At 46.9% G+C, this 17,359-nt stretch overlaps 1 protein-coding gene across 2 annotated transcripts in view; it reads right to left on the reverse strand.

Moving 5' to 3' along the window:
* The window catches only part of CACNG2 (calcium voltage-gated channel auxiliary subunit gamma 2), a 54,118-nt gene extending 37,965 nt beyond the window's left edge, over positions 1-16,153 (reverse strand). Inside the window, exons 1-2 of one of the 2 annotated variants that reach the window (XM_056514950.1) lie at positions 15,749-16,153; positions 15,065-15,210 (exon numbers count right to left, since the gene is read on the reverse strand). In XM_056514950.1, coding sequence (XP_056370925.1) covers positions 15,065-15,206 — 142 coding nt within the window. In that variant the 5' untranslated portion in view covers positions 15,207-15,210; positions 15,749-16,153. Of the gene's footprint in view, positions 1-15,064 lie in introns of both variants that reach the window. The other variant, XM_056514939.1, reaches the window with a different exon arrangement.
* Between the last annotated feature and the right edge of the window lie 1,206 nt (positions 16,154-17,359).

The raw sequence follows: 17,359 nt of genomic DNA on the forward strand, positions 1-17,359 counted from the left end.
AATTAATGAGTTTATAAGCAGAGTACAAATATTTAGTCAGATAATTAATTGCTATACTGACTTAGCATGGGTTGGATGATGTACCCCCAACTTGGGAGTGGGACACATTAATCTAGGAGTGCTCAGAACTGTGTGTTCTAAGTAAGCTAGGGTTACAAAATTGTTGCAGTGTATAAACTATATCTCAAATGTGGTTTGAGATTTCCTGCAATCCGTGAGCTAGACACTGTGGTTCTTCACTGGAAGGAAAATTAAAGATAGCTTCAAGGTGCACAGCAAGCTGCCTACTAAGATCACTGATGTATGAGCATGCATCAGCCAGAGCAGGTGTACAGGGCTCAGTTCTCAAATTCATTCCAGTTGATTCAGCCCATTTAATAGCACAAAACAACAAATATTTTTGCTTACATTCCAGATGAAGGCATTCTGTATATAGGGGAAATATTGGATGACATTAATTAAGGGACATGTGGACTCTGCTTAAGACTCTTTTCTCTTCCTCTGTCATTCTGGACCTAGTATGACCCAGACATGCTGGAAGATTTAGTCTAGTCTATCTAGGACAGGCAGTAGGGTCTGTTGTGAACTAAACTAGTTCAATAGTATTCTGTCAAATCTCATAACAGACCTAAATTTCCTATTAGAGCCTCAGTTTCCCTTATTTCCTTTGGTCTAACACCCATGAGGATCCAGCTCACTTCCTTCCCTGCATGAAAATGAAATCTTCCCTTTCCATAGGGTCTATGCTGATTCCCCACTCATTTTTTGCTGCTGTGCAATTAAAAATCAGATTCTCCCTCACTCACTCTCCCCATCTTCCTAATCTAATGCCCTGGTGTTATCCTGATAACAGCATGTAGAGATGTGAACTGATGTGCCTCCCATCTTGTCATCTTCTCTCACATATCCGACCCAGTTCCCAGGGTCTGATTTTGTACAACTATGAACATTTAGTCTTGAAAATTGATCACTGGCCCAGAGGCTAGATGTTTGTTACCCGGAAAAAAAAAAGATGACGTTACAGTTATTCTTATTTAGGTCCTGAAAAGGGCAGGAAGTCCTACTACATTAGCAGTGAAAGGATCAAGAGTGGCTCAAGAGGGTCTTGGCAGGTTCATAAAGTCACAACATTTGAAAGCATAGTCCACATTTGATCACCTATCAACAATTTATCAATAGCTCAGTGATTAAAAACAAAGCTCTTTCACTTCATTAAACACATTCAGTGCCATTTGCTCTACATTCCAAATGGCTGAACTGATGTTCCAGTGCAGCCTATTTTTAGTCTTTCTGATTAGTTCATTATTTAGGAAAAGCTACTGACTGTGTATCTGTTGCAGAGATCTAATTCTTCATGTGAATCCCAAGGAAGAGAAGAGCTTCATGTAGGTCTTAAGAATTTATTGGAATGTGGGTTTGACAACTGTCCCTGCTGTGCTGCAGCTCAGTGAAGTGATGAGCATGGACCTTCCTTTCCTTGAGTCTTTTCCTTGATTTTCGTTACAGGAAGAAGCCCTGTAATATATTTTACTTCTTTTTTTACCCCGAGAAAACTAAGATGTAGATTGACAAAACTAGCAGTCTCAGTGAGAATTAAACAAGATACTCAAAATAAGTGATCTCTTGGGTGTCTGAGTAAATCACCACCTCCAGATCAGATTTTATTTATTTTGAGAACAAACTATTTCTTTGCTGGTAAATCCTGCAGTTTTGTCATGAATCCAATGAATTTTCACTGGTAAGTGACAGCCCTAGAGACAGAAGTGGCCGTGAATCCCCAGGGCAGATACCACATGGGCAAAAGCATTCCAGCATTGCCTCTTCAGCAAGCTTCATCCCTCATGTGAAAGGACAGGATCTGCAGGTCACATGGAGATTAGTCTCTGTGTCCTTCAACCCTGCCTGCTAAAACTGCAAAGGAGAAATCCAGCTGTGATGGCATCTTCTGGCTCATGATTTCTCAAGCACTTGAACACATGTCTGAGTCAAGCTCCATTTCAGAATCCCAAATAATACAATGCCCATCCAATAGGAACAGAATGATATGGGATTATTCATTTATTTCAGACCACCTGTGGTTACCAAGCATGGGGGAAAACCCCTCCAGCCACTTAGGCATGCCACTTTGGGGATACAGGAATTAGATTTGGGCTGAGAACTGAGAGAGGCTCTTACTACAAGTCCCCATGGCACAATGGAATGTGACCTTGCACGGGTTTTGGAACCTGCACACCTGAGTAAGTGCTGCATCCTGACAGCTCTCAGATGCACAGCTAATTTGCCTGTGCAGGGCACCATGCTTGAGTAGCCATTAGAACTTGAAATACCTAAGCTAGCTTGCTTAGAGTTATTTGGGAATGTCCTCCTGGCACTGCCTGGTGCTGGGCAGGTGGGCCCTGTTCTGCATTCTGCTCTGCCTGGAGAAGGAGGTGAAGTCAGTTCTAGGTGTAATACCCTCTTAGTGATGTCAAAACAACAACACAGAAACAGGTTCTACACATTTGCTGTCTTCTGCTTTGCTGCCTTTCATATGTCATTTGTCATCTTAGAGTGTCACTTCTTTCATGTAGGGACAACACTTTTGTGTATGCACAGTGTCTAGCATAAAGGTGTTTTCACCCTATGTGAAGCATTTTTTGTGCAGCTGCAATGGCATAATGGCAAGAAAAGGTAAAATTCTCAGAAAATCTCCACCGAAGAACAGCAGCCAGAGAGGAGCATTAAGTGTTGGTTCCTCTGCTTTACCAAAGATAATCTAGCTGAGCCACGGGTTCTTTGCCATGAAAACTGTACCCAAAGACTCCAGAAGGAGGACAAATTCATGTGCTTCCAGCTGTGAGACCAGCAGAAAGCCTCAATGTATGAGGTGGCCATGTGTGTCTTTTTTTGTATCACCAAGTCAAGTCTAAAATTTCATGCTCCAACTAGTTTGTTTCTTCTTTCTTTCCTGTTTCAAACTTTACTGCATGGAGCCAATATTGCTGGTCACACTTTTCACTTTCCACTTTCCTCCATTTGCTGGAGGTCCAAGGCTGGTTGGTCTATGTGATTAATCCTTCCCAGTCTTTCTATGTCTGAACCCTTCTTTCTCCCAGGGGCTGGGGCAGGAAGGAGTGAGAGGGAGGGCTGTTAGTGATGGCAGACGTTGACATCAGCAGGTAAAAATCCATTCCATCCACAATTCAGAGAAAATGGATGAGGAGGTCTGTCTCTCCATCCACCAGCTCTAGCTGATACTCCTGCTTCTCTCAGCAATTCAAACCTCTCCTACCTCTGAGTCCCAAGATTTCTTCTGACTCATCTTCCTCTTTCAGACCATGCATCTCAATTATCTCCTTCCAGTACTCACACTGCATTCCTATTACCACCTTCCCTTGTCGTGCTGTGGCCAAGTCCTGGGTCCTCTCTTGCCTAATGTTTCCTTCTGGACAGCTGTGCTTTCCAGCTGTCATAGACCCTTCCAGCCCCAAATATCCCTCTGTTTCTAGCATGTAGAGATGCTTTCCTCCACAGCTGAGTCAGTTTATTCCCAGAAACAACCCATCCCTTCAGTTTCTGCAGAAGAATAAAAGTCCTCCCTGGTCCTGGTGCCTTTATATCATCACAATGCTCTTTCTCACAGTCTTGCTTTGCTTTGAATGCTTCCCCCCTCACTGTTCCTGTAAATGTGGGCCAAGCTGTAATGATGCAGCACACAGAAAAACACATTTCTCCTGTGATCTTAGACAGCCCCTGGAATTAATTCCTGGAAAGTCATTCTTGGCCTTTCTGAGTTATGCTTTCCTGTGAACAGATGGACAAAATGATGGATGAAGAGGGGAAGAACAGAACAATGATTGAGAAAGAGTTGAGCAATGATTAGGTGCTCACCTAAAATTTAGAAAAATTGTCAGTCCCATGCATTTTCCTGTGCTGTGCTGCTGTTTGCATTGCAGTTCACTCGTCAGGGTAGGCATATTATTTTCTCTTTTGCTCCTTTTCCCAACAGCAAAGCAGCTGCACTGCTCTGCTCTTGGCAGTTGTTTCCTTTGAGACTATTGAGTACAGTTCCAATGGAATCCTCAGCTGAAGGACACTGGGCAATGTTGAGCTCCAAGTATCTCCAGCAGCAAGCCTGTTCATAGCTGCTCTGTTGCCCCAAACCCTTGCACTTCATGAGAGATCCTATCATCCTCTCAGGCTTCCTCCCAAATCCTCCTATTGAACTTTTTTGTGTATTTTCTCTTCCTTAAAAGAAATACATGACTCCTACTTTTGGAGACAAAAGGGCAGCAGTAGACAACTTCATGTCTGGAAGACTTAGAGGTCTAGCCCATTGTGCCATCCCTCCAAGCCTGGAAGATATGAAGGAACCTAAGCCTGGTTATTTCTTGAGGGAGCAGCTACATGTCTCCACTTCTGTTATTTCACAGGTCAACTTAAAATTTCTCTCTGTGCTGCATACACTGAGATCATAGGGCTCCAGGCAGGCATTTTGAGGAATATCTGGGACAGAATCTTCTACACCAAACTGTAGCATTCCCATACTGAAAGCATGCACTGCAGTAGTGCTCTGAAACAATGGGAGGAGAAAGGAGCCTGAAGATAGCTATTCCAGAACCTTTCCTCACTCCTGCCCAACCACATTTCCTCAGTGCATTGGAGATCTCAGTCTCTCACTCAGTTCTTTCCACTGGACACCAGCCCCTCCTGCTATCCCCAAAATACACTAAACCATCTCTTCACCCTGCTTACAATGTTCCTACTGTCTGTGGCCAATTAGGAACTCCCAAACACAGGGAAACCATCTGTCCTGTGGTTGTGAAATTCAGTAAAACTTCATAGCAGCTCCAACCTATTCCCTGTATTTGGTTTCTTAGTCTCTGAATATTTGATTTCCATCTCCCTCCCCCCTGCCTTCAGGCAGGATGACATTCTTTTCTGCTCAAGTCCTTTCAGGCGCTACTGATCTTGAAGCTCCCCAATTACAACCACTTTTCTTGCAATGGTGACACCTTAAGAGACAACAGCAGCTGCCTATAAAGGGCCTCTGCCATCTGTTTCCTCTGCCACTTCTTTGAGACAGCTCTAGTTATATACAGAAAAATATTTATCACAGTTCATTCACTCCTCACTCAAAAATGAGCAAGAGAAAAATGTCTTCTTTCATGATTCTGCCACTGCCCTTCAAAAACCCATGACCCTCAGCCTAAGGAAAAGGGCAATGCTTGAATCTAAAATGAAACAGCAGAAATTCTTGACGATTGGTCCCTTGAGACCCTGTATTCTGAAGGCAATTCTGGGGGGCATCTACATTTGGGAATGACTCCTTATGGCTGTCTAAAAGGCAAAAGTCAAAATCAAACCACTTCATCTCAACCAGCAACCTTTCATACCAATTGTATCTGAAAGGAGATGCACATGTGCACATGAGCACATATGCACATTTGAACAGACTTAGTTATGAGTCCTTTTCCATCACCTCTCCAAAGAGGCTGAAAGGGATGGGATTAAAGGGTCTAGCTGCTACCCAGGAGGACTATGGGCTAGAAATGTAAAGGGAAGAGCAGAAATATCATCAGGGGTTAGGACTGTGGGAGAAAAATGCAGACATGAGAGATGATGTCCAGTAAAAGGGAAGAGAAGAAGAAACAGTGAATTCTGAAGAAGAGAATAAAGAAAAATGAAAACCAATGGTGAAAAAAAATTGAACTAAGAAAGACAAATATTATGCAACATCCTCAGGAGGAGATAAAGCTCCAGGAACAGGTTCTCAGAAATTTACTCTTTACAATGGACAGGTCACAGTAAGGTTGCAGAAGTTAGCAAATGGGGTTGGATGAAAAGTCCTTTGATTCACAGTGATCTGTAATACTGAATGAACACAACCATAAACCTGGGAAATATTCAGTGTTCAAGCATGATCCATCTCACTGCAGCTACACTGGTGATATAAACAAGACCTGAAGAAAGAGAGAAATTTTCTGAGTGATAGCAAATTTAAGAATGAAATACTGTTATGAAGGAGTGGGAGGAGAAAAATAAAACCAGCACTAAAAAAAATTTCGTGTTCAGAAGGAGAATGAAAACTGAGAAATAGGAAGAGAAAAATCAGAAAGGGAAAGAAAATCCAAGGAACGGAGGTGGATAGTGTTATTCTTTATTTGACAGAATGTATTCTTTATAAAACAAGCTAAATCAGAAATTTATAGGTGTTTGCTTCTAGCAAAAACACAGATCAGAAAAATCCCTACCCATGAATAGGATGACATTGCATTCTCAAGTTTTTGTATACCATCCTCATTTTCTGTTTTTCACAGCTAGAAGATAGGAGTATATGCTCTGGGGGGAATAGGAAGTGCAGAATAAAGTCCATATGCTTCTCAGGGGAGTTATAGATTTGATAGGAAGCTAGTATAACTACTTTAGTTGCCTGTGCCACAGAAACAGAAGTGGATTTCACCTATCCTGCAGGGCTTAGTATGAAAACTCTGATTGAGTAGTTTTGAATTTTATGGGAGAGCTTTTCTGTAACACAAGGAGAACAAATGGGTCTGGGAGACAGCTGTCAAAAAAGAGAGGATCAGATGAAGATAGAAATGCAGGAAGAAGAGAAAGAGAAAGGTGAATGCCAGCAAGTTCATGGTCACCTCTGCCATTTTACGCACTCACCCATCCAAGGTGAGGAATCCGTATGAGAATTTTTGCCCCACAGGAAGAACAGCCAAGTTCAATTTTTCTGAGGGTGAAAGATGATGAAAATGGGAATAGTTAAAAAAGGAACTGCTGGACTGGGTGAACAGCTGGCATAAAAAAATGCAGAATCTCATTACCTTTGGGGCTGTCGCACCCACTCACACTAGAAGTGAATTTAGCCCCTGGATTGCTGGAATGTCGCCGGCGGAGCGGGGACACGCAGTGACCTTGGGGGCATGGATGTTTAAAGCACGCACAGCCCTTCCTCAGCCTGGCTCTCCCCTTGCCTACACAGGCAGCGTAAGCTCCGTCCGAGTCACTGAGGTTACATCAGAGCAAACGAGGGGAGAACTGGGCCTCCATCTCCTGTGCACAGAAACACTACAGTATTGTACGTCATCAGATGCCAGTGCAGTAATCATTTCCACAGATACAAGAGAGAAGAGACAACCTCGTTTCTAATTTAGTCGTGATAGCATCAAAGAGACCTAGAGCCTATTGCTTTCTGGGAAGCAGGGACTTCAACAATAATAATTCTTTGCACATATATAGCACCTTCATTGCCAACTACTTACTTTATACCCTGGGGTGTGAAGAAAAAGGACTCCACTTAATTCCATATGCTCTTAATTGCTCTCTATCCCAGATCCTTCCTAGCAAAATATGATAGAAATTCTTAAACTCACTGTTAATTTGTCAAATTAGGGCAGTCATTGACACCAGCAGAAATGCAGGCCTACTTTGCATCTTACATTGCAACTGCATAGCATAGCATCTAGAAACAAAAGAAATGCCAGACTATGTAAATCTGAGCTCTGTTTAATCCTTGACAAATGTTTCAGGGAAGAGGCAAGAACCACATGGCAGTCAGATAGGGGATAGACTGCCCTTGTGAAATGTTATCCTAGTTTTTATGGCGACTGGCTTAATTGCTGAATTACAAAACACCCAAAATGCTGTTCACATCCATTAGGAGGATGCTTAATTTTCGTGAACTCTGTCGTAAATGCCCACTTGCTTACTAAATGTTGTTAAAATCTTGGCCATGAGAGCTCCAGTGGCAGAGAGCTCCACAGCCCTGATATGCATCAAATGAGAAAGCTTTAACTGGGTCTCCCATGACTCATGTCAGGTCCTCTTGTCTGTGTGTTACAAAATGGGGAAATCAAGAGCTACTGATCCACCTTTCTAGCCCATTCATTATTCAGCACAATCCAATCACTTTCCCTCTCATTCACCTCCTTTTCCCGGCAAATGTGCCCAGCCTTCACACACAGCCTTTTCTACTCTTCCTTGTCTCTGTCCCCCTTTTATGAACACTATTCTGACTTTGCAACACCTTGGATGGTCCTTGCTTCTGCACTCTCTGCTATCCCCTTGCTTTACTCCTTGTGCTTGGGGACTTGCTGGTGGTGGGTTTTCTGTCTGCAGCCATGTGCTGCATTAGACCATTAACAGCAGTGTCCCCGTTTCTGGCACCCAGTGAGTCACCATGGTTCATGTAGAGCCCTGCATGGTACACAATCCCCCTTTCCTCACCAGCCAGTGATACCCTCTGCTCCTTTTCACTGAGGTTCATTCAGGCAACCATGGGGCTTGGAGCCCCCAGCCCCATTCACCTCCCCATCTCAGGTATTCCTGAGAATCTCAGAGGAAATAATTTCCCTAAAAACAGTAGATAAAGAATGACTGCTCACTGAGACTCTTTTTCCTGACAACCAGAGATCCTTCACTGTAGTGCACAACAACTGCCCCAGGGTTATGGCTTGAGAGACCCTTATTTTCCATTTGGATCCCAGCCTGATCCATGTCTGAGGTTTGCCAGGGAGGGCATTTAGGGCTGCCATGAGCTCCTTCCAGTCCAGTTGCTGGCTGCACGCAGATGAGCCAGCTCATCAGCTGAGCTGCCAGTGAGCCCTCCGGCCATGGGAGGTTGGAGGCAGCAAAGTGGAGGGAGGTTGGCTTGACCACAGGCAGTGAGCAATGAGGGGAGCAGAGGGAGGGGCTCAGGTCTCACCCCCCTCAGAGGTACCTGGGCTGCTGGTAAGGAGACAGCAACTGGTGTCATACACTGTTTTGAGGAGGGGGCACTGGCTGGAGAAAGAAGGAGGGGGACAGCCAGAAAGAAGTAGGAAAAGTGTTTATTTAGAGCATACAGGCAGCACAGCTCCAAAAGAATGGGGTCCTTTAGCTGGAGGGAATGACTATATATAAGATAGGGTAAAGGCAGGGGGAAATGATGGCCGGGAGAAGAGGAAAGAGGATAGAGAAATGCAACAGCAGGAGCAAAGAGGACAGAGAGGAGCAAGGACAAGATAATATAACAGAGGATAGAGCAGGGGGGATGGGCCTCAGAGAACTTGGAGACAAACAGGGAGAAATAATGAAGGAGAAGATGCTTTTGAGAGAAAGCACAGAAGAGACATAAAGATGAAAGGGAAAAACAAAGAGGGAAAACAGGGGAGGGAAACAAGAACAAATTAAAATGGAGATGGATAGAATGAGTCAAAGATGGAGGGTGAGGAAAAAGCTGGGGTCATACAGCCAAGGAAAAAAAACAACTTTTAGATGTATTGTATTTAGATTACGTTCTGCATATGCCTGACCAGTTCTGCGCTCTGTGTTTCCCCTGCTGGGTGGCTGCTGCCTTGGGCTGGGGGCTGAGTGGGGAAGGACATGGAGCAGGAGCCCTGCTGTAACCATTCCCCCAACAGCAGCCCCCTTCCCTCCTTGAGAGCCCCCTGCAAGGGGGAAGGTTTCGTGCCCGTGAAAGGAAGGCAGCAGAACATCCCCTGACAACGGGTGCGATATGGAAGAGAGAAGCAGCGCAGAACGGAGCAGCGAGGGCTCCCCCTGGGATAAACCGGGTATGCTTGATTGGGAATCTGCTCTTAAAACAGGGGCAGAGGGCAGAGCCATCTGAGAGCCTGAAATGTTCCCTGCTCCCCCCGGCAACCTCCTCGCTACTGCTTTTACATTAAATAAATGTGGAGATTCTGCTGTCAAACCTTAGTGGTTCTCCTCCCCCCAAAACTCTTGCTTAGATCATACCAAACTGCAACCAAGTGAGACGGGGACTCAGAGGGCTGCATGGGGAAAGGAATGGGTTAAAAGGGAAACATTAGATAGGAATAGCTCCTGGTCTCCCTGGCAAAGAGACATTTGTTCTATCTCTGTGTAATTTCTTTATACATTACTGCTGCCACACTGCACCTCCATGTCCCTCCCACTGCATTTCACTCTCACTCTTTTCAGCAAGGCAATTTCTGGTGCATTTCAGGACAGTATTAACCCATTCCTCTTTCTTGTCAGCAGGAAGATTCATAATTTAAAAGCAATTTAGAAGTCTGTTCTAGCAACTCACTGGTGAAGAACAGCATTTCCTTGTCAAATCTTACAAAGGAGCTGAGCTTGCAGGTCTCAGCCCCTCAAATCCCTGCCTTCTCTGTGACTTCAGTCAGGTGTGAATTTAAGATGAGAGGAGAACCAAACCCACCCAAATCTTGGATCCTGAGTAATTCTTCCTCACCATCTGCCACCCCACTTTTTAAAATCCTTTGTCTTCTTCTTCACCCAAGGCCTGTCCAGCTCTGAATTCTTTTTTTTCCTGGCAGATGCAATGCTAGCAACAATCAGCTCTGTGCCTGGTCATCTCCTCCTGCTGCATCTTACGACTGGGCTGGGATGCTCCTGGTCCTGAACTGTGAAGACATGGAGCCCCTGATTTAATCTACTGCTACACCCACTGAATTTTCAGAAAAGGCTCTGGATTCGGTCAGCAAGGATGAAAGGAAAGGACCCTTTGTAGATTTGTGGATCCTTGGAAGTAGGACGGGAGGCAATTCTGCAGGGCAAAACTAGGGACACTGACAGAAACAACAGCTGAAAGAAATAAAATCATGAAAGGTAAGAGGAAAAACAGAAAAAAACTACACATAAAATGCTTGTGAAAAGAAAGAGGTGCACTAGGAGCAAACAGCAGTGGGAGAAGGCAGTGAGAGGAAGCGACGCAGTGCCAGAATCGTCTGGCTGAAGCTTGTCCACTGCCTGTGCCCTGCCTCACTTTGCTGTCAGCTCTTCATTTTTTGCAAACACTGAATCTGCACTTAGCTCTCATGCACTGTTCAGATATAACAAGCTGGAAAGGGAACAGATCAGCTCATTAATTCTCCTTGGGAAGGGTCTCTAGGCAGGAATTATTTTCTCCACCAACATCCATTCAATTACTTGCCTTCACACCAGTCAGATCTACAGGGATGTCTAACCCCATGTGCATCACTCATGCCTGCCTGCCCTGGACTCTTCTCTCCCGCCTTCTCAGTATAAAAGCCTCCCAGACCTATCCATTTCTTAATAATAATGACAACATGACAAAACCAATAACCTACGGATATAAAATACATTTCATTTGCTCGCTTCATAAGACCCTGATAAGGCTCACTTTTTGAGATCCTGTAGGAGATCTACAGGAGCTAATGAAAGAATCAGGCAAGGCATCACTCACAATAAAAAGTGGTTTTAAAACATCCAGTGCCAAGAAGGAATTAGGCTGGAAGATCCGCAGCCATTTCGAAGTTGTAAGAGGTGCAGCATCCATGTGGGGCATGAGCTTGCAGAGCTCAATTGTTCAGTGTTCAAATGTGTTTTGTGCCTAAAGAGCTGAGAAAAAAACATTTTTCTTGAAGGGCAGAGACTTTTGAATGGCCCAGAGACATATTTCGGCAACCCCAAAGTCTGAGAGAGAATCATCTGGAGGAAGATTAGGGAAAAAATCAGAAGCATGATCTGGAGTAATGTGAACTGACACCATCTGTCTGCTTGAGTTCCCACCGTGGAGCAGGGGCTTTCTGTAGGGCTCACAAGAAAGGGGGGAAAGAAATCCCAATAGAGGAGGAACTTCCCAAAATTGCACTCATCTTTGAAGCAATACAAAAATCTGAAAATGCTGACTGAAAGTCCATTGTAGGGAATAGAATGACTGGAGAAAGGGAAACCCAAAAATTGGAAGTCTTAGGACCAAATTCTCCAAGAGGAGGTTGCAATTCTGACCACAACATATCTGTGCATACAGCCCAAGATGAGTGCTCACATCCATTTCTACTACTGGATCTCTTGGCCAAGAGGAGAAAAGACAATTTAGCATGATAACAGGAACATGAGGTGTCCACCATCTCTGACAGCTACAGTGTTGACTAATGCCAGTGTTCTTCCATGTTTCCAGAAATGAAGGCAACATTATCAGAGGCTTCCTACCAGTAGTAAATGGCAGTTTGAACTCCTTCTTTGATTATTTTCTCGTTACAAAACCTCCTGCCCTCTTCTTCACTACCTCCCCTCACCCTATAGACCTGCCCTGACATCTACCCCAGGTAGAAGAGTGTCTGTCCCACATCCTTTGTCAGGTGCCTCTGCCACACCGCGGTCAGGCTGTATACAGATCCAAGGTTTTTTGTCCTTACAGCCTTCTGGGACCAAGCCCTTCCTTCCACAAATCTACCCACTCTAAGTATCATGGGGTAGAGGAGCCTTTGCTGCATCCTCCTCTCTCCTGTTCACCAGCAGGAAGCTTTCACCAGGGAGAGGGAATCAGCCAGGGACACCGTTCTGATTCCTTTTGACAAGAAAGAAGATAACCCCCCACTAAGTTGATCAGACATGACAGTAAGATCCCTGCCATCCAAGGGCTGGTGGGGATATTTGGCTGTGCTGTCCTGGGACCAAGGAAGTGCTAGCCATCACCCCATGCAGGCTGTGGGGCTGTGGGAAGCCAAGCAGAGGCATGCCAGCAGTGGCAGTGCCAAACCTATGCTGTGCCACCTCATGAGGCAAACCCATGGTCAGGCCCTGCCCACAGGGATGGTTTTGCCTTCTGCTGTGATGCTCTTGCAACCAAGTCTTTATCCAAGTTTTAGTGCAACCTGTGCCCTCAGGCGAGGGACTCAGAGCTGGGCTCTGCTCCCCTCTGGTGCATTGCACCCTCCTACCCCACTTGCTGCTGCTGCCCAGCATTTGGGGGCTGGGGGATTGGGCCAGCCCACCCCTCAGCGTGTGGGGTGAGTGAGAGCACCCTGCCAGGGCCATGCAGTTGTGCTCAGGCTGAATTTCACACCGTTCATGCAGGGCTATGGTTTTAGCCCACCGGAAAGCACCAGCAGGGAGGGCAGGGGACTTGGGCTGGCAGCGCAGCATTGTGGGGGCTGGGGGCACTTCAAAGCTTTTAATTGGAAGCATCCTGGCACATTCTTTTGCCATGCAAGCCACTTCTAAACAGTGCCTGTGGGGTCCTGTCAGATGTAAAGGAGAAGGAGCCCCGAGCTCCTCCAATCTGACAAACCTCACCCGCCCCTTCCTCCTCCCCCTCAGACCGCGTCCCTCTGGGTATGGCTCTGTGGGCAGATAGACATGATCTGAATTCACTGCCTCTCCTGGCTGGGGTCCTCATACCTTCTACCTCCACCCCAGCCTCCCTCCGCCCTCCAGCTTGGGGACATGGCTCAGGAAGGGAGTTCATCCCCGCAGCCTCTCTTCCCTGCATGGCTTTGCATTCGAGCTTTTTTTTTTTTTTTTTTTTTTTTTTTCCCTTCTCTCTCTCATTAATTTTTAATTAAGGAGATGTCTCCTTCCCTGGTTGTAATGAATATCTGTGTGAAAGGCTTTTCATTTTTTATTAATATATACCTCTATGTATTTATCAATTTGCAGGAAATTTGTGCGTGTGTGTGAGCAAGTGTGTTTAAAACATCCCCCATTAATTTACTGCTATTGATTTTCTGGCGTGGATACAGCATATAGTATTCAGCATAGAGCTCCTCTGCAGGATATGTTAAAAGGCAGCAGTTTGGGTTGACAAAGGGCACTAAATGCAGTATGCGTCAAATAGACCATCGCTCAATGAAGTCACTTAGCTATTCAAAACATGTCCAGCCATCACTCAACCATTTGCACCAAGAACGGGGGGGGGAAATTCACGCTTCTTCCTGGACACAACCATTTCCAAACAGCAGCTTTAGCTTTCTTTGGTGAGAGACATCAAAACATACATAGTTTATTTTCCCCTTCCCCCGCCTTCCATCTCCCAGTGCCGGGTTAAGAAAATCAGTTCTGCGGTACCCACTTGCCGTTCTCTCCCGACAGGGAGCTCCAGGCACACCCAGCTCTGGTGGACACGGCAGACACCGATCTTATCCCTGGATGTCCACGAAGCCCCGGCAGCCCACCGTCCAGCTGGGAGCTGATTCACAAACAGGGCTTTCACAATGGGCTGTAATGTGCGCTCCTGTTCTCTCACTCCCTCCTCACTACGTGTGTAACATAAACCATGCATTTACATCGGTTGCCCCTCTCTCTCCAGCACAGGCTGAAGACCACCTCCCCAGCCCACACGTACGCCAATAGCAGTACTCAGCAACACATATTTAAAAGCGAATCACCGGCCCCTCTTTTCTTTCCCCCTCCCTTTAGAACGTCTGATTCCAGAAGTTAGCTGCAGTGGTGTCTCTTCTGTCATCAGACATGTCCCTGAGTTGCTGTTCAGTTTCACCACATCAGACTTCAGCTGATTTCTCCATTCAGAGACTTGTTTATTTTAAGTCTTTACCATAAACCTTAAAAATAAAAAAATCAAACCCCCAAACAAAACCCCCCCTCCCAGCAACAAACAAACTGGGGAAAAATGCCAGCCCCAAACCAAACCAATCAGTGGCCAACTCAACCCCTCTGCATCCAGCCCAGTGAGATGTGGTGCCTACAGACATTACAAAATGCTCTGAACTCTGTTTGAGATGACTGGTATCGTTCTGTACGAGACATTTTGGCTATAACCCGGTTGCTTCCCTTCCTCTCTTTTTCCTTCCTAAAGTGAGCTAAATTGCATCCAAAGTGCTTTGCAATCACCTCCTTCCCACATTGCCCCTCACTCACGGTCTTGTCTTTGCAAATAAGGCATTTGCAAAGAGAGCAATTATTTCACTCTCTGGTTGCAGCCGGAGCACAGCAATAACACAGCATTTTGGCATTGCTTACCCAGGCAATACAAACAAGCTGAAGACAGGCAGACTGCACAGTTGCTTTTTGAAAGGATCTCTCGGTGGTTTTGTAACACACACACATTATTCCAGTTGGAGGGAGGAAGTGATTTTTTGGGGAAGGTGGGAGGGGGGAGGATGGGAAAGAAGAAGGGAAAAGGGAACAGAACAGTGAATGTTTTGCCTGTCTTCTTGCCTCTGTGCTCTGAGTAACTGAGCCCACCGCTCTCAATCCACCACGAAAGGAACGAAGTGAGAAAATGGTGGAATGTGGAGGGATTTATTGGGGGGAGGAGGGAGAAACGTGGGGTGGTGGGAGAGGAAGGGGTGGGGGGGGGGGGGTGTGGAGGTCCAGAATCAAATACCTTCCAGGCAGCAGGTTCTCCATAATCCAGAATGGGTCATGACTTCCTCGTTCTTTTTGCTGGTTTCGTTCTCACTGACAGTTTTAGTCTTGCAAACCCCTCTGGAGTAAAGCCAGTAGTCGGTCCCCACAGCTATGGTCATCAGGCTGAAGGCAGCGAAAGCACCAACGGTGGTTAAAAGCATCTGAACACCTCTGTCAAAGAGCCCCATAATTCTTCATTATACAAATACCCAACCGCCTTCTGATTCTTGGGGTGTGTGTGTTTAATAAAATAAAAGAATAATAATTCCGACTAATAATATAATGGGTATAGAGAGATAGATATCAAAAAAGGGAGGTAAGAAAGCCCACGGAAAAGAGTGTAAATTAGAAAGACCACACGGGAAGAGGCTTGCCTTTTAAATCGGAAACGTTCTGGTTGAAATATAAAAAAAGGAAAAAGGAAAAAGAAAAAAAAAAGAGAGAAAAGAACCAAGAAAAACCAAAGAAATAAAGAGAGAACCCCCCCCAAAATGAGACGCCTTAATCCCTTTTTCTAAAATTCTGGTCTCCAGTTTCCATATGTAATGGCTAATTTGGAGATGGCTTCCACAGTGAACAGGGGAGCAGCAGCAGCATCCTCAACACAATCTCTCATTATCTGGACCTAGACAGTTAGAGACTGTAAGAGCAGAGATGCAACCTTCAGTCTTCTTGCTTAGCTCTGCAGCCTGCGCCATGAAAATCCTTTTCCTTCCCAGTTATCTTCCTTGGGTTTTTATTTTTTTTTTTTTTTTCCCGGCAGCGGCAGTCGCTCCAATCCTCTCTCACTTTTTCTTGCTTGCTTCTCCTTCCTTTTGCTCGCTCCTACCACCAAGCCAGAGTGCCCAGTATACTGTAAGCCCTTGATTTCAGCTGAACAGGTGCCGAGGTCTTGCCTCCCATGGCTTTTCCGCACAGCCGCGGCGCTCGCTCCCGGCGGAGGTGGGCGAGGAGAGAGGGGGGCTCCTGGAGGGGGGGGTTGGGGAGGGGGAGGAGGGGGACAGGCGCGGCGGCCCTCCCGGGCTGGGGGCGCGGAGCAGAGCCCGGCTGCGGCACCCCCTGCCCCGCGGCGGCCCCCGGCGACACCCGGGCCCCGCTACTGCATCAAGCCGGCGTCGGCGGCGTTGGCGGCGCGGCGCTGGACGGCTCCCCCGCGGCGGCGGCGGCGGCGGCGTTGGTGTCGGTGTCGGTGTCGGCGCTGGCCGGCGGTGCTGCAGGACAGCTCCCCGGGCGGCGGGGCGGGCGGAGCGCTCCCGGGCCGCCGGTGCTGCAGGACAGCTCCCCGGGCGGCGGTGCGGGCGGAGCGCTCCGCGGCCCGCGGTGCTGAAGGACAGCTCCCTGCCCGCGCCGCCCGCCCTGCCCGCGCCGCCCGCGCCCCAGCATCCGCGGGCGGCAGCCGCCCTCCTCCTCCGCCCCGCTCCGCTCTGCGCGGGCAGGCACAGGCAGCAGGCAGGCAGCGAGGGGCGGGGGGGCAGCCTGCCCCCGCCCTGCGCCTCGCCCGCCGCTGCCGCCACCGGCGAGGGTCGCTCCTCCGGGGCCGCCGCCGCGGAGCCCAGGGGAAGAAGACGGCGCTGGGGCTCTCCCTCGCTTACCGCCTTTCCCCCCACACCGCCGCCCCCCAGCTCAGCCTCCTTCGCATCCCCGCCGTAGGTGCCCGGAGCTGCGAGTGCGACCCGCACACCGCAGTTAGACCCGCACAAAACTTCAGTCAGCCGTTTCTCTCCCCAGGAGGCGGGTGAAATGTAACGTGGAAGGGTAATTTAAAAATAAGCATGTATTTCTGCTCTTATTGCTGTTGTTATGATTTATAAGTGCTTGCTCTTCACTCTTCTCGGGTTTGCTGCAAGTTGCATATGTCTTGGTGTTGCTCGTTTTCTGTCCCTCTGTCTCCCCCCTGACCAGTGGTGCGTGGATCCCTGTGTTCTTACTTTGTCTTTAGGGATCTTAGTGAAATCCCAATGCCTGCTCCAAGAAGCAGACATTTTGGGAAGATTCTTCATGAGAAAGGACGATTTATGATAATTAGTATCATTTTGTTAAGGAAAGGAACCACCAAAATTGAATACGTCCACCCCCTCAACCCTGGGAAAGCAATCCACCTTTCACATCCTCATTTTACACAGAAAGATGCATGAGTTGAATGGATGCAGACTGAAATCTATCACTGCTTAAGTTCTGTGTCAGACACAACCTGATAGTACAGGGAACACATATAAAATTGTGCAATACTGACATCTAAGTATGTCATAATCCTCTCTCTTTTCCTCAGCAG

This window comes from Oenanthe melanoleuca, chromosome 1A (assembly GCF_029582105.1).
Source record: "Oenanthe melanoleuca isolate GR-GAL-2019-014 chromosome 1A, OMel1.0, whole genome shotgun sequence".
NCBI lineage: Eukaryota > Metazoa > Chordata > Aves > Passeriformes > Muscicapidae > Oenanthe > Oenanthe melanoleuca.